General features: G+C 39.7%; 1 protein-coding gene across 1 annotated transcript in view; it reads left to right on the forward strand.

Annotated features, from left to right (window-relative positions):
- c1qtnf12 (C1q and TNF related 12) overlaps positions 1–27,447 on the forward strand; it is a 63,404-nt gene that overhangs the window by 25,181 nt on the left and 10,776 nt on the right. The window contains exons 2-5 of the mRNA XM_038309412.1: positions 16,100–16,204; positions 16,310–16,421; positions 22,020–22,204; positions 24,776–24,884. Coding sequence (XP_038165340.1) covers positions 16,100–16,204; positions 16,310–16,421; positions 22,020–22,204; positions 24,776–24,884 — 511 coding nt within the window. The remainder of the gene's footprint in view (positions 1–16,099; positions 16,205–16,309; positions 16,422–22,019; positions 22,205–24,775; positions 24,885–27,447) is intronic.

Genomic DNA, 27,447 nt, shown 5'->3' on the forward strand with positions numbered 1-27,447 from the left:
GGACTTAACATTTCTCACCTTTACGCTCATAATAACCAACACTTTCTCGTGGGCTGTGCGGGAAGGACGTGCGCTCCAAACTGTGGACAGATGAGACAAGTTTAAGGCCCTCACACGTCAGCGGTGATCAAAGCCAGAGCCCTCTCTGTTCTTCATCAACTCTGAGCCCTCAAACCTGCATTCCCCTCATTTGTTCACAGTTTGTTCGGGTCGATGCAAAGAAATGTCAGGGAATCCATAGCTCACTTTACACTGCAGTTAAAGGGAACCAGTCAGAGATTGAAAGCCTCTGACAGCGAGCAGCAGAGGTTTCTACTTCTTCTACTTCTGCACGCGCCCTTTGAAGTGCTCGCTCCCACCTGCTTACAATAAATCAGGAGATTTTTTGGCAAGCTGAAAGTGTGATCCCAGCCATCCCTGATGCTTGTATTTCTCTGATAGTGCGTAGAGACGAGACAGGAACACGGCGTGTTTAACGGAAAAAGCGAAGCATTCCTTCAGCTGATGATTCAATTATTTATGCACTGATTTGCTGTTATTCCATAGCCCAGAGATGAAGGTAATAATTACCCTAGTTATAGCTTTTCTTCGCCGAGCACAAAAAATCCCTGAGGGGAATATTTTAATGGTTTAATTACAATGTTGTGTTACATACATCTGAAGAAAATGACTGATATATTGGCAAGCTTTCACCTTTTTCTAATATAGCATGTGTGGGCCAACTCTCAATGTGTTGAAACTTTAATAAAGAGGACCGTGAGCTTTCATGGGGCTTTAATAAACAAAATCCTGCTGAGCTCTGGTCGCCAACATGGCTGAATTAAGCCAGAGTTGAAGAGCTCTGGGGTAAATGATCATTTGAACTGTTAACATAAGCTTTCTCAAGGTTCGTTTCAGAGTTAGTTGTCAGTAAATTGGCTTCTACTTTTAGCCTTAGATTGGCAGAAAAATGTTCACCGACGATTTAGTCTGGGAGCTCGCAGTTTATTTTTAATGTCTACAGGCCGTTACAAACACATGGCGACTGAGTTGCCTCATGATACAACTGGAAAAAAGCAACAATCAGTCAGAGTGTGCCACATTTATTGAAAAAAAGCATTTAACATAATTCTTTTTACAATTACGACTACAAGCGTGCATAAAACACACTTGTTTACGGCGATTAAACTCGAAGGAAAGTACTAATAACAATAACCTTAAAATAAATCTAACTTTCATTGCAGTAGAGTAAAAAACAGACAGAAATGCTTAAGAAAAGTTAAACCTTTAATTCCGCTTCAGCTATTTATCAGCAAACTATAATTATAAGACAAGAAAATTGAGGAAATTACACAAATTAAGTTAGTAATGCACAGAAATTCTGTTCTTATGTGTTATGCTGCAGGATCAGGGTTTCTGCTGTAATTTATTGCCTCGCTCTGCCCCTGCAAAATAAAAGCTGCCACACCTTCAGAATGACTTGAAAAAAATAATCTGGTAAAACAATGGAAATGATATAGGGTATGGGGCATTTGCACATTTATTCTAATAATAATAATAATAACCAAGATTAAATAACAAAAATTATAATATCTTACAATTTTAGAATGTAGTTTATTTTGAAAAAAACTACACGGTTTCCACAGTGGTTACAATCAAATCCAAAGACCTTTTAAGGACTTTCCTGGACCAATTTCCTTAAATTCCAGTTTCAAACGCAGCGGAAATAAGCTACTGTTGCTGTAAAGGATATAAATAAATGATTGTAATACACATTTAATAAAAATAAATAAATAAAAAACTGAATGTCATAGAAGTCTTTTGATCGGAAAGAAAGAAAGAAAGAAAGAAAGAAATGTGTTGTAAACAAAAAATCTTTCATTTCTTTATAAGCGTCCCATGCTCACTGAGGCCATCTATTGGTGAATAAACAAGTTTGGACAGTATAATTCTATAAAATAAAATGACAAAAGATAATCTAAACACATCAAATTATTTCACCCTGCATGTGAAGGTAGTCCTAATTGATAAAATTAAAGTTGTAATAACCTACAGGGCTTTTGTAACTAGGTCTCATTTGGATAAGCACCTTATTGTGGGAAATGTTTCCACAACATTCTCCTGAAAAGGCAGAATTTCCCCATCTTAACACGTCTGTTAGAACAATGGACAACTTCCAGTCCACAGAAAGACAATTCTACTCTAAAACTCGAGAGATACGAGAGATGGGACATGTGGAATCAACAAGTCTTCTCCATACCATTTATTTCTTCTTTTCAGACACTGAACCAGGCGAATCCAACACGGAAAGAACAAATATATCGTAGTGGACATGATTTCTTGACTCCCTGTTATGTGCTTCGGGCACATTATGATTTTTGTCCATTTCTTTTCTTGTTTCTTATAAACTTTAGTTGAAGGATCTTTTGTTAATATATTTTGGGATTCTTTTAGCAAGTTAATTATGTTAATTTGTGGTGCTGTCGTCCGCCTATAAATAGGCTGGCCTTCAGCACGTTAGCGCGTTCCTTTCCAACCTCGTTTGGACGCCACTTCCCACCTGCTTCATTTGCTCCATCGTGCGCGGTGCGCACTTGTCTTGTCGCTGCGGCCTGCAGCGGACGTTCCAGCCTGCCATGTGGTATTTTTGTTACCTTTTTCTTACTTTTTTCTTGAGGTTTTTGGCCTGGCGGGACCGGTAGTCCTGTTTTCGATTTTTCTTTCGCTTAGGTTATTTTTTGCCTTTAGTCCGGTACCAGTAGGGGCTTCGACGGCCCTGTATAGGGTTGGCCCCCTGCTGTACCGTTTTATTCTGTTTGATCGGCCTGCCAGGTCCAACTTTCTGTTGTTACTTTGGGTTTCTTTTTTTATTTTTTTGGGGCACGGGATTTGAGGGCCGTTAACTATTTTTCTCTTCGCAGAACATCTGAAGAAGCCGAACCAAGAACAACTAAAACGGAGAGAATTTATTAATAAAACATCTTTTTTTGAACCCTCATTTTTGTCTCGTGTCCTCAAATATGTTGTGTCCTTGGTGGGCGTAACATATTTTTGGGGGCTTGTCAAAACAAAGTTTGCCTTTAGTGCCCTCCGATATGTTGTGTCCTTGGTGGACGTAACATATTTTTGGGGGCTTGTCAAAACAAAGTTTGCCTTTAGTGCCCTCCGATATGTTGTGTCCTTGGTGGACGTAACATATTTTTGGGGGCTTGTCAAAACAAAGTTTGCCTTTAGTGCCCTCCGATATGTTGTGTCCTTGGTGGACGTAACATATTTTTGGGGGCTTGTCAAAACAATGTTTGCCTTTAGTGCCCTCCGATATGTTGTGTCCTTGGTGGACGTAACATATTTTTGGGGGCTTGTTTAAACAAAGTGTGCCTTTTAGAGACAGGTCGTGACCTACGGTTGGTTCTTGTTTGTTGGCGGTTGTGCTGGGTTTGTATGTATTTTTGCGCAGCTGACGCGCGTTGCGCTGATTAGTTAGAGCATTCGGTTCTGGTGGTGCTGTAGCTTCATTTGTGCAGAGGTGTTCCTGATTTGGTGTGGCTTGATTCCAGGGGTAGACATGGAGTTTGACCTGGATGAGTTTGTTCGAGGGCCCACATTGGACACTTTGCATAAATGCACAAAGGATCTGTTGCTGGTAATGAACGTGCGCCCGCTCTGCATAAATCTATTGGTTGTTTCCAGTGAACGAGATGACGCAGGTGTCGGGGCAGCTGCAGATGCACGGGAAGCCGAGCATTTTGAGGTTATTGTGGATTGGACGATTTGACTCTGGTGTTTTTGTGGCTTTGTGTGTGTGCTTGACAGTTTGTGTGGCTAGATTCCAGGGGTGGACATGGAGTCTGACCTGGATGAGTTTGCTCGAGAGCCTACATTGGATGGAGTGTTCCTGTTTAGTGTGGCTAGATTCCAGGGGTGGACATGGAGTCTGACCTGGATGAGTGCTCGAGGAGCCACATTAGATGTCTTTAGTGAGTGCACGAAGGATATTTTTCCTGCTGCAGTTTTAGCACAGAGTCTTGATGAATCGCCGAATAAAACCTCACTTGCAGCTGATCCGTGTCGTTTAGAGGAACTTCAGATCGAATTAGGACAGCTGGCTTTGATGGAAAAGGAGCTGTTTTTGGAAGAACGCAGACTGGAGTTGGTGGATCGGCTGTGTTTGCGCGCTCGGTGGCATTGAGAGCGCATTGGATTATGTCTTGATGTGACAGCTTTTAACGCGTTTTTTCTTGTAGGAAGAGGGGACAACGTAGTGGCTGACGCACTCTCCTGACTCTAGTCCCGCTTTCCTTTTAACGTGTTTTTATTATGTGGTAAAGACAACGTAGTGGCCGACGCACTCTCGCGTCTCTAGTCCCGTTTGTTTTTTTCTCTGAATGGGTTGGGGTTTTTTTTTACTTCAGACCCCATTCAGAGTCTTTGGGTGGGGGTGTTATGTGCTTCGGGCACATTATGATTTTTGTCCATTTCTTTTCTTGTTTCTTATAAACTTTAGTTGAAGGATCTTTTGTTAATATATTTTGGGATTCTTTTAGCAAGTTAATTATGTTAATTTGTGGTGCTGTCGTCCGCCTATAAATAGGCTGGCCTTCAGCACGTTAGCGCGTTCCTTTCCAACCTCCTTTGGACGCCACTTCCCACCTGCTTCATTTGCTCCATCGTGCGCGGTGCGCACTTGTCTTGTCGCTGCGGCCTGCAGCGGACGTTCCAGCCTGCCATGTGGTATTTTTGTTATCTTTTTCTTACTTTTTTCTTGAGGTTTTTGGCCTGGCGGGACCGGTAGTCCTGTTTTCGATTTTTCTTTCGCTTAGGTTATTTTTTGCCTTTAGTCCGGTACCAGTAGGGGCTTCGACGGCCCTGTATAGGGTTGGCCCCCTGCTGTACCGTTTTATTCTGTTTGATCGGCCTGCCAGGTCCAACTTTCTGTTGTTACTTTGGGTTTATTTTTTTATTTTTTTGGGGCACGGGATTTGAGGGCCGTTAACTATTTTTCTCTTCGCAGAACATCTGAAGAAGCCGAACCAAGAACAACTAAAACGGAGAGAATTTATTAATAAAACATCTTTTTTTGAACCCTCATTTTTGTCTCGTGTCCTCAAATATGTTGTGTCCTTGGTGGGCGTAACACTCCCCGTCCTCCATCTCTGCTTAATACCTACTGAGATAAAACAGATAGGCCCTAACCTCTAAATCCCTCCATCACTTTATAGAGCAGGGACTATATAGTGGGCTTTATAGTGAACTCAGTTAACTGACCGTTCAGACAGATGATCACTACTTTTAGCTCACATTTGGTCACATAACCCCACATCTCCACACGGTGCCTGCGCCATCTTTGTCGCCGCCACAACAAAGAGAGAGCTCCCTCAAAGCCATCTGGGATATATATGTTTGTCTAGTGACCCTGGATGATCATTACTTTTCAAGATGCATTGTGGGAAATTTCGTGTCCACTACTTTTTCAACCACTGCATGTTCGTACACTCATCTAAATTGCCTTAGCCACTATATAGTGCCCTATATGGTAATTAGGGCAGGCGTTAGGACACAGCCATCGTTTGTTTTTTTTGGGTCCTGCTGTCTTGCTAACCAGATGACTGATTCAACTTTACTGAGGATTCACAAATTCCCTCCCATTTGAGAGGGAAAACTGCAAGCAATGATGCACGCTGCTGCTCACATGTTCACTTGGCTGACTAATTAAAGAACACAAGAACGCAGCGATAAACAATCAAACAGTGAACATGTTGTCAGGGGTCTTCATTTCTGTGAATTGCAGAGCCATGAAAAACCTTCAAGGACTTTTAAGGATTGGTGTCTTTTTAATACTTTTCTTAAACTAAGTCCAGGGCCTTGAACTTTTTTGTAAAAAAGAGAAACTTTCAATGATTTCAAGGACCCACAGAAAGTCAGGTACTCTGTGCCCTGCTGCAAAACTGGATAGTGTAGCTTTCTGGCAGCTGCACAGCAATGCACTGCTCTTTGTAGTGAGGGAACACTGGAGCCGACCGGCTAGTGTTGCTAACTTAGCGACTATTTGGTTATATTTGAAGACTTTTAACATTTTTTTTTATTCTTTACAAAAAGTGATCAGAGTCAAATTTGTGACTTTTCTTTGTGTTTTTGTTGAGTTAAGTGGCTTCAGGTGAAAAAAGCAATCATTTTACTGTTAGTGTCTCACAATAGCTGCTAGAGGCTTGGAAGTCTGTCCCTGTTCCCTCAGTGCTGTCTCACAGGCAGGTGCCTCTTCCTGAAAGCCATACAGTCAGAACAAAGAGAACAGGGAGGATACCTGCTGTTTTTCCACGGCTAATTTATAATGCATGCGCAAAACTGCCAATGATTCTGAACTGGATTACTAAGCAGGATATTAATACAATGTATATAAAAGTTTTTCCTTTTTTTCCCCTGGAAACTGTTGCCCTAAAATAATTACCTGATCACTACACAGCTTGAATTACTTATTCACCTCATAATGCGTGTGCCTGATTACTTTCTTTTTTGGTAAAACTTGATTTGTCCATGGTGAATTTTGACAGCGGTTAAAAAAAAAAATCAAAGTAAGGTTAACGACAATGACAAAGTTAATTATTAAAGTTCTATTTCAGATACGCATGACCTTTCAGCCACAGCACCACACTAAGCCCGCCACCATGGTTTAAATGAATACGAGAAGAAACTAGTGTTGCACTGATACCGATACCAGTATCGGGCAGGGCCCCCATCCAGCACTATAATGGTGGTATTGGTATCGGCAAGTACAGACAAATAGGGCACGATACCATTTTGAGAAACAAAAGTTTATTCAACTATTGTCACCCATTCCAGGTAGGCAATAAAAAGTTGGATTCACTTTGTATTAGTATTTTTCCTGCTTGTAGGCAGGAGCTTGACAAAGACATGATGGCAATTATTTTACATCCAAGTTGCCAAAAAATGTCATTGGTGCAAACTAGAAGAAACCCTGACTATAGAAAATGTCTCTATATCTCTCTTCAAAATGAAGCAAAAGCAGATTTGTACTGATCTCCCTAAGCCTGGTAACTGCTTCAAGTAAAAAGATGATTCACTGATGTTTCCCATTTCTACAGTCAGAGCGATAATTAAACATTCAAAACAGCTGTAACTGTTGCAAACCACGCCGGATGAAAACCAAAAATGTATCTTCCAACCACATACAGAGAGTGGGATGGTAAATGGAGCTATAAAAATCTTCAAAGCTGTCAACAAGAAAAGGGAAGTAAAGACTGGCTAAAGAGTTGTTTTTAAAAAAATATAAGAAACATTGGATGCACCTGCATCCAGGTTAAGGAGGAATGCCAGAAAATTCCTTTTTTTTTGCCCTCATCTACATCTGTTCAGTTTTCTTTAAATAATCCTGGGACCTTAACTGTATATTAATCAGATAAATAGAGTTTTATGTTCACTAACACCCTAAGATCAAAATGCTGAAATTAACAATATGGGGACTTATAAGTACAGTGGAAACACTCATGCACGCACACACTCACACCTAAGGAGATCGTAGGGAAGCTAATTAAGGTAACAATCCTGTTTTTGGGCTGTGGGAGGAAGTCAGAGTACCCAGAGAGAACCAAATCATGCACGGGGAGAACATGCAAACTCCATGCAGAAAGACCGTGAGCAAGGAACCGAACCCAGAACCCGTTTGCTGCAAGGCAGCACTGCTACCCCCTAATACACCATACAGCCCAGTTAAATGATATGTTAAATATAATAATTGAACATTTCTTCATTTTAAAACTGAATGTATTTTAGCACATGTTTAAGAGCATTTATGCATTTGCTAATTAAACAAAGTAAGATAAAATAGTTTATTATTACTTCAAATTTTGGATATATGTGAAGTTTTATCGTTTCCTTCTGGGATTCTCTTCTTACATGTTCTGCGTATTAAATTTCATGTTCTGTAGAGAACTTTGAAGTTCATGTTCCTAAAATAAACTAATGTTAGGAGAATATTTGCATATCATTTTGGATATCTTCCTAATTTGATTCGCTGTGCTAAAGCTCACGGACACATAATATATACAGAGTGTGGAAAGACAAAGACAGCCTGTCTTAGTATGGGATTAGTGAAATTAATTGGAAAAATGATCTATAAATAAGTCAAAATGTCTTAGATTAAGTGTATTTACCCTTAATTTGAGTAGGTAAATGAGATGATTTCCAATAGAATTAGTATTTTTACTCTTAAAATAAGATATTTAGATAAAATGCACTTGAAATAAGACAATGCAATTGTGTTTTCTTATTTTAAATGTAAATTGTCTTGTTCCGTTGGCAAAATGTTTATTTAACCTTCTCAATTCAAGAACAAATGCACTTATTTAAAGAAAAAATGACTTGTCTAGATTTTGATTTTTTCCAGTGGGTAAAATTTAAAGTCTTTTCAAATAAAAAATTTCATGTCCAATTAAAATCCTGAGGATTTGGTGTAAGTAAAATCCCGTAACAGTATTTAAGCATTTATCAAGGCAAATCTAAAGTCTTATTTGGTGACTTGAGTGAAAGTCCTGTTACTGGAGTCATCACCTCTGATATTAAGGCAGATAATAAAGCAGCTGAATTATAACTTTTCATAAAGATCAATCTCCTAAAATAAGAAAAGCACTAAAAATGTCTCAGCATTGGAAGAATCTTTCATGCCTCCAGTACAGAAAGAATTATAGGTTTAGAAATATTCTTGACCCAGTCAGCTTTACTTTTTATCTGGTTCCAAGCCTGAAAATAACAACAAAAACAGCCAGAACGACCCGACGCGCAGAGGAGCGCAGCATCTGTTTATTTTGTCAGTGAGAGACGGGGAGCAAGTGCAGCAAAACCTAAAAAAAAAGAAAACAACAAAGAAAAAACAGCAACCAGACTTTCACTGCTGTGTTTCATAACAAGAGGCATGTCTTCAGTGGAGCAGAAAGAAGCATGTTGGTTTAGTAGATAAGTGATCCGTGTTCTGCTGCCAAACCTAAACAAATTCCATTTCAGACAGCTCACCTCCATGGCCTGTCTGTATCTCCTCCTCTATCTCAGCTGACGGCTCCAGGACATTCAGAAAGGGTGGGAATTGAGGGGTTATTATTTGAGCTCTATTTAATTGGAATTTATTCAGCTTCTTATTTTACTTAAATGAAAACAAACCAGTTTCAGGACTGGATGAAAAGAATGTAGCTTCCTGCTCTTCCTGCTTCTTTATCTCTCTAATAGATCACAGTCTCTTTCCTGTAAACATTTATTAAAAATGAGGTATTTTACAATGAAAACAGTTACTGATTATCTTATTAATATATATTTCTCCATAATTTATATATCAGCCGTCTTCCTCATAGAGCTTTTATTAAGTTGAACCTAAACTAGCATAAAAAAAAAACAATTTTTCCCCTCTTCCAATCTTATATCCAGCCTAAACGTATGTTTGATCTTATTTTAAAGCTGATATTGAGCCACTAAGATCATAAGATTTGCTGAAATCATGAAATATATTCTCAATATAAGAAGTGCTACCAAGTGCAGTTGTCTGACTGCACTCATTTTTAGTAGAATCATCTCAAAAGAAGATTAATAATCTATCTAATGCTTAATATATTATCATCAAAAGAAGATCAAAAGGACTTTAGGCTAGATTTCATAATAAGACTTGGTAGATGGGCATATTTAATAATCTTTTCCAAAGATTTAATTTGATAGAAACAAGCTCCTAAAAACAGGAAAATGAAAAAAGAAATATATATATTTTTTCACTTGTTTTAGGTAAGAATCTTTAAAGGAGGGCATGCATGTGTAGTTACCCTTCCCTTTAGGGTGGGGTTTTATATAAACATCTTGAGACAAAAATATTTACCCTTCCCCGATTGCGGAGAGTTTAGAGTAAAGTGGAATCCGTGGACTTTACTGCAACACATTTTATGTGGATATTGGTCTAGACCAGGGTTCTTCAATGTGCAGCTCCTAAGCCATAAGTGGCTCTCTGGTAGCCTCGTGAGACCATCCTGATCTCGCAAGCTTTCAAGGTTTCACTCTCTAATCAGTCTGGAGACTCTCCGTTAAAGAAAATTTGGAGCCGTTCACCAAACGAACGTCCAATCAGCGTTGGCTTTGAGGCGGGTTGAGGTGTGACGCAACGAGAAGCGCGACAGTTCAGTCTAAAGAATTCCCATTCTTTAGACTGAGTCTAAAGAATAAAATAAATTTTATCGGAATTACAGAGTATTTCTTCTGCTCTGGAGGCTTTTCTCAGAGGAAAAGATGTTTTTGCTCTTCTCCCGACTGGTTTCGGCAAGAGTAGCCTGGCTTGTGGTTGTGTTTTCATCGTCGCTCTGTTAGTACGTCATATGCTTCGTTGATCTGATTGGTTTATTTGGCCCGTCTATCACCAACATAGGCCAATCAGCTAACCAGTATTTTCGCCCCTTCCCAAAATTCTACGGAAGGTTTCCAGATGGATATGCGGAGTAAATCCATCTGGCGGAGTCAGGTTAGCTGGCTTGCCCTGACAGAAAAAAACCTTTCAATTTAAACCCACAGCTCGTTTATTTATTAATGCCAATCATGCTCAAACAAAACCCCTTCCCAAAATTACTTCAACGGAAGCAAATTCAACAGAGCAAATCCATCTGGCCTAGTCAGGTTAGGTCTCTGGACCTTAACGACTTTGGCAAGAAAAAAAAAAAACTTTACCAATAGATTTAAATGTAAAATAGTTGTAACAAATGAAGGTTTTATCAGGTTTTTAATGGAATAGTTGCATTACATTGCCCAGAAGAATAATACTAAAGGTACCTACCCTACATTTTTAGATCAGTTCTCCTTGTCATTAGGTTAGATGCAGGTCTTTAAAAACGTAACTGTCCAAAATTTTCAAATGTCTTACAGAAGAAAATACATCTTTTTTTTTTGTAATGTTAGTTTTTCCTTCATTTTTAAAACTTGAAGTAGACATAACATTCTTGTTATTTAAAATTGACAGAAGTAATTTTTTAAAAGTAGTCATTAGTTTTCTTTTTTACAAAAAGGCCATATATCAGCCGTGGCCCCCCAAAAAAGTTTGGTTTACCTGCACTGAATGTAAAAATGGCTCTTTGAAAGGTTGCAGACCTCACTTCTAGACTTTGAATGGGCCATTTTATTAGATGTGATATCAATGTAATTTAACCCAAACTGTTCCACTCTAGTTCTGGCTGTGGGATTAGTGTGGTTCAGTGGGTGAAGTTGAACCAAGGTCAAAATCTCTTTCCTTCCAAGATGGCAATGTGCAGCGCTGGATCCCTAGTGAAAAGTATTCCCACACCATGAAGCATCCAGTGAAATGTAAAATGCATTTCACTGGATGAACACTGAATGCAGTGTGGTGTGATGTATTAGTTTTTTTTCCAAATAAGCCAAAAGTTCTGCTCTTGTCTCCTCTGAGAAGGCCATGTGTTTGCTGTGGCAAACTTTAAAGGGGACTCCTCCAAGTTCTCCTATTGCTACTTCTGCATAAAGGACAGATTTGTTGAGTGTGTATTCCGTAAAAGTTCAAAAAATATCCACTGGACTTGGTTTCCAAGATTTGAAGACGTTTTGCCAACGTTCTGGTGCTCAAAAGAATGTCCTTTGTCCACAAGGTGTAGGTGTACTGCGGAGTCTTGTCCAGAGGAGGCCGCTCTTCTGTGTTGGGCCATTCATCTTTGGAGAGGTTGTTTGGTTTCTCCAATATAAAGATCAGAGCATTCCTCGCTGCACTGAACAGCATATACCACTCTATGGAGAGATATTTGTGCCATCGGTTTGAGCGCGCAGGAACCAATCCGAGCGCGCAGTGAGACAACACGCGCGCGCGCAAAACCGGTCTGGCGCGCGCTCAACTCTGAAAAACCCTCTCAACACACTGTTCTCGCGCTCAGTTTCATCTCTGCGCGTGCTCGAATCCGTCTCTGCTCGCGCTTGCTCTCCTGCTATCTCTCTGCGCTCAACACCAGCTGTGCGCTCGGCTGTTTCTCCGCTCGCTCGACTCTCTGCGCTCGCAACTTCAGCAATGTATGTAAATGAACCATACCATCAGCCAATCACACCCAGCTTCTTTTCATCCAATGAAAGCATTCCTTCCTTCTTCTTCTTTTCTATCATGGCGGTTCGCAAGCAACTTCAAGGTGCATACCGCCACCTACTGTTCATGAGTGTGTAGCAACATTGTTTTACATCTATTAAATTCTATTTTTTAATTTTGCATTCTGAAGATAACTAAATAATGCTTTCCTTAATCTATAAACATCCTTTATATTTCCTTTATTTCCCAATAATCCTTTAAGACTCCATTCTTGGCCTGTCATTTCAACTACTCTTCTCAATTTTTCCCTTTCAGGTTCATATGTTTTACAGTTCATTGTTGAACCATACTGGAACCTGAAATATCCTCCTTATTTTTCTTTTAAAACATCAAATTTAAATCCATGTCAATAGCAGGTAAAAGAGATGGATGAGGCAATGATCTAATAACTGTTTTACTGAAGTTTATTTGAGATAATTCAAGATATTTTATAGTACTATCTTAGGAATGTTGACAAAATAACTGTAAGAGTTGTTTGATTTTCCTGATTGTGTTTTTATTTATTTATGTATTTTTTTTCATCTAACCGGATGTAGTATTTGGAACGAATGCTTACATATTAATGAACTGTAAAACATATGAACCTGAAAGGGAAAAATTGAGAAGAGTAGTTGAAATGACAGGCCAAGAATGGAGTCTTAAAGGATTATTGGGAAATAAAGGAAATATAAAGGATGTTTATAGATTAAGGAAAGCATTATTTAGTTATCTTCAGAATGCAAAATTAAAAAATAGAATTTAATAGATGTAAAACAATGTTGCTACACACTCATGAACAGTAGGTGGCGGTATGCACCTTAAAGTTGCTTGCGATCCGCCATGATAGAAAAGAAGAAGAAGAAGGAAGGAATGCTTTCATTGGATGAAAAGAAGCTGAGTGTGATTGGCTGATGGTATGGTTCATTTACATACATTGCTGAAGTTGCGAGCGCAGAGAGTCGAGCGAGCGGAGAAACAGCCGAGCGCACAGCTGGTGTTGAGCGCGGAGAGAGAGCAGGTCGAGCGAGCGCGAGCAGAGACGGATTCGAGCACGCGCAGAGATGAAACTGAGCGCGAGAACAGTGTGTTGAGAGGGTTTTTCAGAGTTGAGCGCGCGCCAGACCGGTTTTGCGCGCGCGCGTGTTGTCTCACTGCGCGCTCGGATTGGTTCCTGCGCGCTCAAACCGATGGCACAAATATCTCTCCATACCACTCCGCTCATATTCGGTCTGGGGGTTTTATATTTAGGATGCACTAGCCTCTGTTTAAGGGTTTGATTTGGCTTGAAATGTACTGGGATTTTGTGTTTGGAGAAAATCCTCTTGAACTTTTCAGACACTCAAGCAACATAAGGGATTGTGATGTTTTTGCGTTTAATTTTCTCGTCGCTATCTTCTGTTACGTGTCTTTTGGATTTCCTTGCGGATTTGATAAAGAGTGTGTATATCCATGTCAACAGATCCTCCTACCTGAGCTCCAGATCTCTACTGCTCCTCCAGGGCTAACATGTGTAATAAGCAAATCTGAGAAGCTGACAATTCGTGACGCATAATAGAAGTTCTCCAGACCAATAGAGGCAACCTATTCTCATTATGAGTGCGTATGAAATCGTACGAAAAGTTATGCAACGTAATTTCGTACGTTTTGGACGTTATTTTCGTTGTATGCGCATCTGACGCACCATTCACGAATATAGAATATAAATTACAATTAGCCCTAACCCTGACCCTAACCCTAAAATATAAAACAGCGTAGTTAGAGACATAACGTAGACACAACGTAGTTAGAGACATGAATAAGTGATGATTGCACTGTTTTTCCCAGTTTTACGCAGGTGCGCTGGAAGCTGTTTCAAGCGAGGGGGGCTGATGGCTGGGTTGGAAAACACATGACGTCATTATGTTGAGGGCTGTGGCTGACGTTTTTAACATAATATTGTAGGCCTACATTTGTCGCCAAAAACTCCCATTTAAAATGCATCGGAACAAAGCATGAGCATTTTAAACTTTATTTCTTCTCTTTTAATCATTCAAAACAAACAACAGCTCCCAATCAACAGGATCAGTAATACTTGAATAAAACATGGCCTAAATATAGCCTAAACTGAGCATTGAACGTCTTGAAAGTCCATTCGACTATGGATATGGGGAATGATTTCATATCTGAAACAAAATACACACAAAAAAAAAATTAACTAATTTCAAATTTTATCACTAAATAGCTTAATACAGACATAATATTTAGTGATATGCAGCCTTATTCTAGCGTAGACTTCTTAAGCCACAGGACTACGACGAATAGGCACAGCATATAGAAATAAATAAGAAATTAACGCTAAATAAATGCTCGGCGGTAGTATAGGGGAATTAAAACCACTTCTTACCTCGAAATAGTCAGAAATACGTTTCTGCTGCCTATTGCTAGCCATGCCTTAACGAATGTGAGGTGGCGGAAGCTTCCGGGGGAGTAGCCTAGTTTTTTATGAAATATTAAAATTATGAATCATTAGTTTATATCTTATACACAGCCCATCATTTTAATCCCATATCAAACACAGTCTTTTAAAAAATAAATACATAAATAATGTCATGTTTTTAAGTACAATATTATGTTACTCCACAGCCCCCCACCATGGGGGGCTGATGCTATGACGAGGGAGGCTGAAGCCCCCGCAGCACCCCCCTTCCCGTGCCACTTGTTTTACGTCCGTCCGCAGATCTGCTTTTTTTTTTCTGTCTGCCAGCGCATGCGCACTGATGTGTTTTTTTGACGAAAAACGTCCAAAACGTACGAAATACTGTGCATAACTTTTCGTACGATTTTATACGCACTGATAATGAGAATATGTTGATAGATGATGACGATCATTAACTTATATGGGATCAGATCCTTAGTAAAGGCATAAATGGGATGATAAGAGCAAATAAATTGCAGCACACTGCTGTGGGAGTTTAGCTATATTGGTATCAACTGTTAAAAAAAAAACAACACAAAGATAGACTGTTTAGAAATTAAATAGATTTTCGCAGGGTGCTCTGTGTAATTCAGAAAGGGAGCCTGAGTTAAAAACAGCATATATATCTTTTTTCCATTTCTCTTCACTGCTTTGAAAAACTATGTTTTGCATCTTATGTAAAATGATTTTGGCTACATTAAAGTTTGCTGCCATAATTGGACAAAATATGTAAAAGTTTGAGCTGTAAGAGACACTTTGTGGGACATTGTAAAACATAATAAGGCCCCTGTGTGAATTATTAAGGAAAAAAAAAAAGAAACACATGATGAGGATGGTCACCAATGCCAGTGGGAAAAGCCTTAATGCTGACAAGTTAGGAAAGAAAGAGAGAAGGAGGTTTCTCTATTTGAGCATTCCCTGCCGTCTGGCACCATTTAATTGTGTCTTAGCATGAGCTTTTCCAAAAGTGGTTTTAAAAGAAACAATAATGTCTCTTTGTTCTAATCTTTGTGGCTCTTTCTGCATTAAATCCTGCAGTGCTGACTGACTTTAATGTCAAATAAATGATTAGTTTGTTAACAGAATCCTTTCAATAATTGAACCATTTTCCTTAAAGAAAAATATGTTTCAAATACTCTTTTGTTATTGAAAAACAGAATATAAAGACTGTGGTTATTTCTTTTGAATCCTAACATTTAACTTAATTATGTCCGTATTGGAGCTGTATTGTTTTTTAGTTGTGAGTACCACTGTCCCACAGCCAGGAAGTAGAGTCTTTCTGTGCGGAGCTCACATGTTCACCCCGTACATGCATGTTTTTTTTCTTGTTCCTCTGGCTTCTCCATTGCATGCATGGTCAGTATTCTCTCTGAATGTCTCCTGTGTGAGGGTGTAAGATTGTCCTTCCTGCGTGTGTTTGTGGTGCTGCTACAATGGACTGGGTGAGCCTCGTCTCTAACAGACTGACGCACTCTGAAAATCTCTCCTACACGGTACACCTATAAAAAGAAACTGTTAAGAAAAGATGTGGATCTGTCTACCTGTGTGTAACACAGTCTTCTTCCTTTCTGCAGACTTCTGATCACCAAAGAGTGGATCCACTGGGGTCATGGATGGATTTTGTCAAAAGACCTGTTGGAAACTTCCCGGGAAAGTGTCGCAAACGCAAACGACCTCTGGTAAACAAAATCAGCTTTATTAGTTCCTTAAAAAAATATATATTTCATCTCACTGATTTGATGCACATAACAATAATTTATATAAATTATTTTCTCTTCCACCAGCCAGGACCACCGGGGCCCCCTGGTCCTCCGGGCCCTCGAGGACCTCCTGGCTCCCCAGGAGCTGAAGTGACCCAGAATGTTCTTTTGCAGGAATTCAAAGAGATGATTAAAGGTAAACACAACTACCGTAATATACAAAAAAAAGGTGCAACCATCCTGACTCTGTAGGATTTAAGAGGAAAGGTAGCACTGGAAAAACCATCTAAAAATAAGTCAAAATTCCTTAAATCAAGTGTATTTACCCTTAATTTGAGTAGGTAAATGAGATAGTTTGCCAATGGAATGAGTATTTCTACTCTTAAAATAATATATTTACATAAAATGCACTTGAAATAAGACGATGCAATTGTGATTTCTTATTTTAAGCGTAAATCGTCTTGTTCCATTGGCAAAGTGTCTCTTTTACCTCCTCAATCCAAGAACAAATGCACTTATTTTAAGAAAAAATGGCTCATCTAGATTTTGATTTTTACCAGTGATAAGGTGCTGCTTTTGACTGATGGCCTTAATGAATTTGCAGGACGTTATTCAATAAAATATCTATTGAGGTATATAAGCTATGACCCAACAGAAACAACTTTTAACTATTAGAAGGCATAATTCTAACGGCGAAGGAAAAATCAAGACATTAGAACACCCACCATCTTTCTTGTCTGAACAATACTCTGAAAAATAGCAGAAAACCCAAGAGCTCAATATCAGACTATATAGTTTTCAGGTAGCATGTTTAATGTAAAATCATAGTTTGAAAAGTCTGGCAAAGGTTTGTTGCACAGGTTAGGTTTCAGAGGTGGGTAGAGTACCCAAAAAAGTGCGTCAAGACAGAATAACGCTACTTTAACATTTCTTTTTTATCACAAGTAAAAGCAGTCAGTGAATAAATTAATAATTTAAGAGACAAAAAAGTAAAAAAAAAGTTAAATTGTTAATCAATTATTGAGTTACTGTTTGCTCCTTAAATATGAAGGAATGTTTTAAATGGTGCAGTCAGACAGCAAGTTACGTGAAAACTCTGGTATTTCAAATTGTAAAATAAAATACAGACATACACTATATTGCCAAAAGTATTTGCTCACCCATCCAAATTATTGGAATCAGGTGTTCCAATCACTTCCATGGCCACAGGTGTATAAATTCAAGCACCTAGGCATGCAGACTGTTTTTACAAACATTTGTGAAAGAATGGGTCGCTCTCAGGAGCTCAGTGAATTCCAGCGTGGAACTGTGATAGGATGCCACCTGTGCAACAAATCCAGTCGTGAAATTTCCTCGCTCCTAAATATTCCACAGTCAACTGTCAGCTGTATTATAAGAAAATGGAAGTGTTTGGGAACGACAGCAACTCAGCCACGAAGTGGTAGGCCACGTAAACTGACGGAGCGGGGTCAGCGGATGCTGACGCGCATAGTGCGAAGAGGTCGCCAACTTTCTGCAGAGTCAATCACTACAGACCTCCAAACTTCATGTGGCCTTCAGATTAGCTCAAGAACAGTGCGCAGAGAGCTTCATGGAATGGGTTTCCATGGTCGAGCAGCTGCATCCAAGCCATACATCACCAAGTGCAATGCAAAGCGTCGGATGCGGTGGTGTAAAGCACGCCGCCACTGGACTCTAGAGCAGTGGAGACGCGTTCTCTGGAGTGACGAATCGCGCTTCTCCATCTGGCAATCTGATGGACGGGTCTGGGTTTGGCGGTTGCCAGGAGAACGGTACTTGTCTGACTGCATTGTGCCAAGTGTAAAGTTTGGTGGAGGGGGGATTATGGTGTGGGGTTGTTTTTCAGGAGCTGGGCTTGGCCCCTTAGTTCCAGTGAAAGGAACTCTGAATGCTTCAGCATACCAAGACATTTTGGACAATTCCATGCTCCCAACTTTGTGGGAACAGTTTGGAGCTGGCCCCTTCCTCTTCCAACATGACTGTGCACCAGTGCACAAAGCAAGGTCCATAAAGACATGGATGACAGAGTCTGGTGTGGATGAACTTGACTGGCCTGCACAGAGTCCTGACCTCAACCCGATAGAACACCTTTGGGATGAATTAGAGCGGAGACTGAGAGCCAGGCCTTCTCGTCCAACATCAGTGTGCGACCTCACAAATGCGCTTCTGGAAGAATGGTCAAAAATTCCCATAAACACACTCCTAAACCTTGTGGACAGCCTTCCCAGAAGAGTTGAAGCTGTTCTAGCTGCAAAGGGTGGACCGACGTCATATTGAACCCTATGGATTAGGAACGGGATGTCACTTAAGCTCATATGTGAGTCAAGGCAGGTGAGCAAATACTTTTGGCAATATAGTGTATAAATAGCCTGATTACACATTAATAAATTTGTGCAGAAGAAACACTTTTCAGGTAAAGTTTTTAACTTATAAATTTAATCTTCACAGTATGTAATGCCCATATGCTTGGAAAGGATGAAGAATTTCCAGCATTTATGTGCTATCCATCAATTTTCCGTCATGCTGGTGCCTATCTCCAGCTGTCTACGGGCGAAAGGCGGGGTCCATTCTGGACAGGTCGCCAGTCCACCGCAGGGCAGCACAGAGACAAACAGGACAAACAATCATTCACACCTGAGGAGAATTTAGAGAAGCCAAGTAACCTAACAGTCATGTTTTTTGGACTGCAAGCCGGAGTACCCGGAGAGTACCCACGCATGCACAGGGAGAACATGCAAACTCCATGCCCCAAGCCGAGACACGAACTTGGAACCTTCTTGATAAAGTCAGCAGTGCTACCCACTGTGTCACTGAGCAGCCCTATCATCTATCATTATCTGTATTTTAACCTGATCTTTAAATAGCTTAAGCTACTCATGGTTGGTAGAGTAACCAGAATATACTCAAGTAAGAATATTGATACTCTTACAAGACTGTTACATAATTAAAAGTAAAAAGCACAGTAAAGTCCCCTGAGAGTATATGTATCCACTAAATGTTACTCAAGTAATTGTAATATTTACTACTGGTGGTTCATTATGCAGCCAAGCCAGACCAAAAATAGTGTGTTTTGATCAGAATGGTTAAAAACAAACAAAAAATAAACCTAAAAATGAGTATTTAATTTCTGCTATGGAGCATGGTGGAGGAGGCATGTTGATGTGGGCTTTTTCTTCAGCCACTGTAAGCCTGAATCCTCTCTATAGGCAAGTTATTTTAGATTCTAATATGAAGCCACCTGGCCAACATCTTGAACTTGACTATCATTAGTTCATCCAGAGGACAATCATCCCAGTCATAGCAACAAATCTACAATAGAGTGACTGAAGGGAAAAAGGATTAAGGCAAGACAAAGGCCAGAGCTCCACATGATGGAAATGCTGTGGAGGAACATTAAGCAGAGAACAGGCAAAGGAAACTACAAGCCACTTAGTCATGTTGTTTGCTTAAACTTTCACACAAATTTGCAGACATCTTTACTGAATGAAAAATGAAACGTTCTTTGCGTGTTTCTTTGTTTTGAAATTGAGGTTGCTGATCTGTAAAAAACAGTTTTTGGCAGATTTTCTCTCCTGAAAGAAAATTTGCTTTTTTTTCTTCAAATCATGCTGTGATGGCAAGAGTTCAAACATCACATCAATTATAATAATGTGGTGGGACCATAAGAAAGCTGTACCTACTGTAAATGAATAAACTGAACCAGCATTTTCACGATGAGTGAAACTTATTGCTCCTAAAGGTGGTTCCACTGTTGAATTATGGGGTGTTTTGATTTTTTTACCAAGCTGTATTGACAATAATTGATATGGAGGGAATTTTATTCCATTATTGTTATTTCTGGAATACAGTTTTATTCAAAATTTTGCTTAAAGGTACACTATGCAACCGGTGTTGATTTTCCAGTGAGGCTCCCTCCAGAGGGCGAAAGTAAAAGTGCACTGTCGTAAATATGCACAGCTGTTCTCCTGGTTTCTCCGTCAAGCCAGGCGCGGTTGTTTTGAGCTTAGCAGCTGCGTTCACACTGGACGTAGCTGGCGCGACAGAAGCAGCGAGTTTACATGCAAAGTCAATGGTTGACGCGCGTCAAGGCGCAGCAAAAGGTCCCGCGGCGCGTTTTGAGCACCATGCGCAGCACGTCTGAGCAGCTGAAGCAGCGCGTCGGGTGCGTTTAACGCAGCGGAGAGAGACACAGCGCTGATGATCACTCCTCTTAAACAGTTTGACGCCTAAATTAACTTAAAATGCAGAAATCTGCCGGCAGAATATGCAGTTTGGATTATTTAGATGAAAAATACCTACCAGCTGCCGCGGTGAACCGCTGCTGATGAAGGGATCCATACTGTCAGCGCCCCGCTGGTATGTGGGGGTCTGAGCGGCTCCGACAGAAAAAATATTGAAGGCAGGATAATAATCTGAATGAACTGACTGCACTGATTACGTTTTCAGGTGTATTTTCTCACTTAAACACATATTAAAACTACTTTATTCCCACTGATCACAGCAAATATAGCTCCAAGGCAGAGAAAGGATAGTGAAGCTCCACCCAACGCGCCTCAGACACAGCCAGAGCAGCAAAGCTGCTTCAGCCACGCGTCAGAACTAACTGGTACAAGCAGCAAAAAGGAAGCTGCAGACGCGATTTTGCTGCTTTTGCTGCGTGAATGTAGCATAACTGCACAAAGATTGCCACTGTGCTAGCAACGAGAATGCTTTTAACTGGGGGCGTGTAGCAGTTCTCGCCGTAAAGCAAGACTGACTCTCACGAGACTTCTGAGCCTGTGGGTGCGGGTCGGTGCTCCTGCAGTTGCAAGTGCAGTATTTCCCCCACAGACCACCAGGGCGGCCGAGAATACCTTTGTTCAACCTGAAATGACTCATTTAGTCATCCATAACGTTATGGAACACATTAATTAACTGAAAAATGTTGCATAGTGTCCCTTTAAAAAATAGTCTGTGCTTGCAACAATAATATATAGTTAGATGGATTCTTTTTCTCATGAAAGTACATTTTTTAGCTTTATTTTTGATTTAACCCTTTAAAAGCCTGATCCAAGAATAAAACAAAACAGAAAATTACTTTTTTTGGTTTGAAGTCCTTATTTGGCCTTTTAACAAAATATGTAAAAAGAAAGAACAGAAATAAATTTTTGATATTAATAATTTATTACTATGCGATAAGTCAATATTTTTTTTGTCTAGTCTTCTGCCCTCTGTTATCAGGTATATCTGATTGTGTACAATAGGATTTTGAAAGTTTTTACCATTAAATTATGCAAAAGGTGTCAGACGCAATAAATTTCAGAAACCATATGTATCAAATACGATACATTTGGCACACTGGAAAAAATCTAAATCTAGATCAGTAATTTTTTTCTTAAAATAAGTGCATTTGTTCTTGGATTGAGGAGGTAAAAGAGACATTTTGCCTATGGAACAAGAAAATTTACATTTAAAATAAGAAAACACAATTGCATTGTCTTATTTCAAGTGCATTTTATCTAAATATATTATTTTAAGAGTAAAAATACTCATTCCATTGGCAAATCATCTCATTTACCTACTCAAATTAAGGTTAATACACTTAATTTAAGAATTTTTAACTTATTTATAGATTGTTTTTCCAGTGCATTACAGGGTTAAGTAGCCACTTGCTCTGCCTTTTAAAAATAACAAGATAAAAAATAGTTACATTTTTTATAATTATTCTCTTAGAACATTATGAAAGAAAAGTGAAAGGTTTATAGTGAAGGGACTTTGGCTGTTTTCCTCCCAGAGGCAACAGAGAGGAGGGCAGCAGCACTCGACAGGCAAACGAGTCCTAGCCAGCAACCTACAGCCCTCCTAACGCTGGAGGGAATGGCCCCCCACCGCCGAATACAAGAAGCTTTCCACTGCAAGCTCAAGGGACCTGTGGTGGTGGACAAGAAGACTTTGGTGGAACTCCAGAACTTTCAGACAGTGAGTTTGTTTAAAACCAACAAATGTTTTTGAATCAGTCCAGCTTTGCTACCCGACTTGTAGAAGTAATGTTGTAATCCTTCTCCACGCTGTTATTTGCTTTGTTTTTCTGTCCTAACTGTGAAAGAGGGAGTATTTGGTCATTGCTTGTTTTGGATGCCCCCCTCCTCTCCACCCCCCACACGGTAAATGGCATTGGCAAAGCATGGAGTGCCATTCTAAGACTCAGACTGCCTCTTTGGTCAAAAATATTCCCCCTTTTCAATGCTACACATCACTCCCAGGGCAGCACACAAAGGGCACTCTGTCTCTGAATTGGAATAATGTGTGTAGGGGACAGAAATAGAGTCTGTTAGAAGAGGCATGCTTCAGTAGAAGAACTATGGCCTGTTAGGATGGGCGGACATGCTGTGGCTGGAGGAGGGACAATTATATGCCAATCTTTTTAATATAGTTTTATAATAACATGTTACCACAGCCTTAGACAGTTATGGCTTAGGTTTCCTCAGGAGTCAAAAGTAAGAAAGAATAGGAGACACTTGAAATAAAACACAGAAGCAATTGATTTGAGCTCTGCCAGAAAAAACTCCTTCCAGTGAAACATCATTTAAAAGCAATTCTGTCTCTGTGATGTAGAACTATGGTTGAAAACTTGAAGTTTAAAATAATGAACACTGGGAAAATTCGATATCTAGATAAGTCATTTTTTCTTAAAATAAGTGCGTTTTTTCTTGAATTAAGGAGGTAAGTAAGACACTTTGCCAATGGAACGGGAGAATTTACATTTAAAATAAGAAAAAAACTATTTCATTGTCTTATTTCAAGTGTATATTATCTAATTACCTTATTTTAAGAGTAAAAATTCTCAATCCATTGGCAAAACATCTTATCAACCTACTCAAATCAAGGGTAAATACACTTAATTTAAGACATTTTGACTTATTTCTAGATCGTTTTTGCAGTGAAGCTCCTTTTTCTAATGCAGAGTCCAGATTAGATTCTGATCTTAGAACCCCAACGTGTCGATTCTGCCTGTCACTCTTCCGTGAGAAAAGGAATTGATGATTTATAGTTATATTTTTTGTTTTTTCTCTTTTCTTCTATGGTAGTGATTTGGTGCACTTTTGTTTATATGTTCCTGGTACCTAATATGAATATTTGCACAGACCAGGGAAGAAGGTCTAACTTCTTCTATCTTCTTCCTTTTTCGTTTGTGGTGTATAATGATAAAATTATGATTAAGATATATTGTAATGACTGTAATCATGTCAACCATGAAAGAAAGAAAGAGTATCTTTTATTGTAATTAGCTTAATTATCATGGTTTTGCTTTAGTAACCTTATATAGCCGTTTATGTGAGGATTCCCTAAAGCAAAGGTTTTGAAAGTGGTGGGTGCGCGCCCTAGGAATGGCCTAGTGTAATGCAAGTGCTTGTTGACATGTGGAAGATGAAAGTATGGAAAAACTGGGCCTTAAATATACTGGCAGGGGCAGATTTAGGAAATTTGTGGCCCTAGGCAAAGACAGGCAGGGGGCCCTCTTAACTGATACAGAAATTTGATTAGAATAGACATCCATTATTTGTTCTAGGTTTTGTCCCTCTCTTCTATGTTTTGTACTCTGAGTTTTCATTCTGTCTCAAAAGGAATGAAAGTTTTTTTCCAAGCACTAAGCTCACTTAGCCGATTGCTCCTTCCTGTGTTTCCAAAAAGGCGACGGCAAAAATAAATAACCCAGTCCTACTTTCCACTGTGGACAAGCCATGATCTGCTTATCTGTTCTCCATTTTTCATTTGGATGAAATAATAGCTGCATGAATCATGACAGCAGACAAGATAGAGGAGAGCAGGAGGCGGGGTTACCAATCTACTTGCTCTGGAGAGCAGAGTTTGGTGCTTTTATATGATGTCGCCAAAGTCTCCAGTAGTAGAAAAAAGTTGCTAGATTTGGCGCAAGTTTTTTTAAAATAAAAATGCTAGAGGGGTCTGAAAATTCACTAAATATAGCAACAAAAGCACTAAGTTTGCAAGCTGAGACACACTTAATATTATAAGCGTTCTGATGGCATTTTAGAGAAAGAATTTTGATCAAAAACATAATTAATTAGCACAAATAAGGAATAGTTGTATTAACCATACATGTAAACAGAGTTTTATGGGGCCCCCAGGAACTTGCCTAATGTTAAATCCCTCCCTGTGTTCAGAGCCTCTTCAGTTGCACACATTTAGACTCTCCAAATAAGCTGACATTCATGTTCTTGCACTGTGCAGGGAATGTCATGTCATGGATCCCCCTAGAGGTCAAAACTCACAGCTCTCCCCCTACTTTCAATATAGTTTTGCTTCGACAAATCTAAAGTCTTGTTAAGTTTATGCCGCGCATCTCCACTAATTAATAACCATGTTCCATTTCCCAAACTACTTTTAATCAACTAATCTTTGAAACCTTTAATATATAGTTTATTTTCAGCTTCATTGTTAATGAAGAGAGAAAACAACTTAGTGAAGCCGTTGTTGTCCCACAGAGACCCATGTTTCCCTGTAATATTTGAGCTCTTTCTTTGCTTTCAGCCACCTGCTAAAGGAGCTTTCCTCAGAGGAAAAGGGATGGATCAGTCAACAGGGAGGTTCACAGCCCAAATAACTGGGATCTACCAGTTTTCTGCAAACGTCCACATCGGTGAGTCACAGTAACTTTCCTTTATGTATTTCTTTTTTGCACAGTAAAGCCTTAAATCCCCCAATACACCCACATACGTGTTCAGACTCTTGCAAGCAAATTATAAGGAGACAGAGAGTGTTTACATTGACCTCACCCTCGCACTTATGTGGATTCTGTTAAAAATGTTAAAACATCATCATCATCCTTATCCACACATGTTGAAAACAGCCAAGGAATGGCTTTGATTCCGTTTTCAAAGTGAGGAAAGCCTAGCATATATTATACCTGTTCACCGTGTCGATATGCAGCGCATAATGGAGAAAACACAATTTTTTTTTCATTTCTTTTAGATAATTTTTTAGGCTCTAGAGGCCTTTAATCTTGGGATTTTTGGAAAGTAAGAAGGCAGTGGCAAAAGTTACAAGATCAGGACTCAAACCTGGCACTGTAACCTCAAGGAGCAAAGCCTCTGAACGTTGGTCAAACCCTTAAACCCTGGCCACTGATGCGCCTGCTTTTTTCGAATTCGAATAAGACATCTTTACCAAATGTTGTAGAGATAAAGTTATGTGACATGAGATCAATGGAAATATAAATTAGTTCCATCTGCCCAAAAACTAAAATTGAAGGGTTATTTATTCGTCCTGTGAGCAGTGTTGGGCACGTTACTTTGAAAAAGTAATTAGTTATAGTTACTAGTTACTTCTCACAAAAAGTAACTGAGTTACTAACTGAGTTACTCCACAATAAAAGTAACTAGTTACTAGTAAAAGTAACTATTGAGTTACTTTTGTGTTTCTCGCCCCCGTAACCCTCACCACCCGGACCCCACCTTCTCGCCATGTGTTCCATCCATCCATCCATCATTTGATCGTTCACGCTCTCCATAGTTCCCCTGTGGCGCAAGCACAGCGCGGCTGTTACGCGCCTTTAGCGAGCATGCGCATTTCCTGTCGCTTGCGCGGTGAATCGTGCCGCCTGCGCTGTGCGGAGATGCAGGGGAAACTATCTGATGGGGAAACGCAGCTCGCTGGAGTCCTCATCACTCTCCATCTCTCTTTTCGTTAACACCCGTAACCAGTGTTGGGAAAGTTCTCTTTCTACAGTTCCAAAAAATGAACTAGTTCATAGTTCTTTTTTTTTTTTTTCATATATTGCTTAATTACACCATAGCCTACTGTAGAACCACAGACAGCAATTGTTTTATCAGTTGTAACACTGAAACTGTGTGTCAGATTTCATCTTTATATCCAGTTTTGAATCCTTATCCAACCAGGGTTTACATTAGCATTGAGGGAACAGCATTTCCCCATTGTTGCTTTAATGCTTTGTTGCTGTCCATTCACTTCACAGTAGCAGCAGCAGCTTTCACCCCTACAGTATATATTCAAAAACATCAGGAAAAATGTGCTGCTTGAATGGTCTTTTTTATGAGAAATTATTAAAAGAAAAACAGGAAAGTAGTCTTTAAGGAGCAAATGTTTTTTTTATTTTTTTCTATTATTTTTTCCATTTGAAATTTCATTTCAGTACATACTAAAAAGGAATACTGGAATCCTGGAAAATTATACCAGGCAGATTTAAGTGCGGATTTTTTTACTGAAAGCCGGCGGGCAAAGTTTGCAGAGAAATGTAAGATTGTTGCCATCATCCTCACCGACCACCTGGTCATAAAACTGTTTTAAGTGATCATACTGCTGCTTTGTCGCATCCACGGTCGTCTCCATGCTGCTGTGGCTTTCACACTTCATTTTGTTTTGATGACGCACGCGGCTGTAGGCTACGACACTGGTAGCTGGTGTTGCCAGATTGGGTTTTTTCCGCTACATATTAAGGCCTGTTTACGGTGTGATTTAGCCGGGGTTTCGCCTGGAGGGCTCTATAGAAATCTGGCAACCTATTGAACGAAGTTGAACTGAGAGAGCGTGCCGTTCACAGACACCAGAATGAACGAGTTCACAATAACGTTCGCCCAAAATATGAACGAGTTCATGAACTTTCGTTCAATGAACGCGTTCAGGCACAACACTGCCCGTAACAGCCAATCTCATCCTCCCCTCTCTCATGACGCGCGCACGAGTCCTATCATGAAAAAAGGTTAATTGTGCGACCTGAGTAACGTGCAGTAACGGGGTGTCGGCAATTGTAACTGCGTTATAGTTACTTTAAGTGTACCGTATTTTAACGACCATAAGGCGCACCGTACTAAAAGGCGCACTCTCAGTTATGTGTCCCATTTCTGTATTTAACACACACATAAGGCGCACCGGACTATAGGGCGCGTTTTTTATATACAGGTACATGTCCTCTACTACGTTTAAATACCTCTACTGCGTATTTAAAAATACAGCGGGGGCAAAACTGAGTATGATTGTGCTCTATTCATGTATTTATTACAAAGTATTAATAAAACCTGGGAGCTGACCGTGAGACAGACACATCGCAGATGACACAGCGCTGTGATTACTCCTAAATTAACTTAAAATCATGAAACCTGCCGACGGAATATGTTCGCTTTTATTACCGGTATCCTGGTGCCTTCAGTTTAAATTATTTAGATGAAAAACACCTGCCAGCCACC

This window comes from Cyprinodon tularosa, unplaced genomic scaffold (assembly GCF_016077235.1).
Source record: "Cyprinodon tularosa strain WSP-4 unplaced genomic scaffold, ASM1607723v1 ctg66, whole genome shotgun sequence".
In the NCBI taxonomy this organism is placed as follows: domain Eukaryota; kingdom Metazoa; phylum Chordata; class Actinopteri; order Cyprinodontiformes; family Cyprinodontidae; genus Cyprinodon; species Cyprinodon tularosa.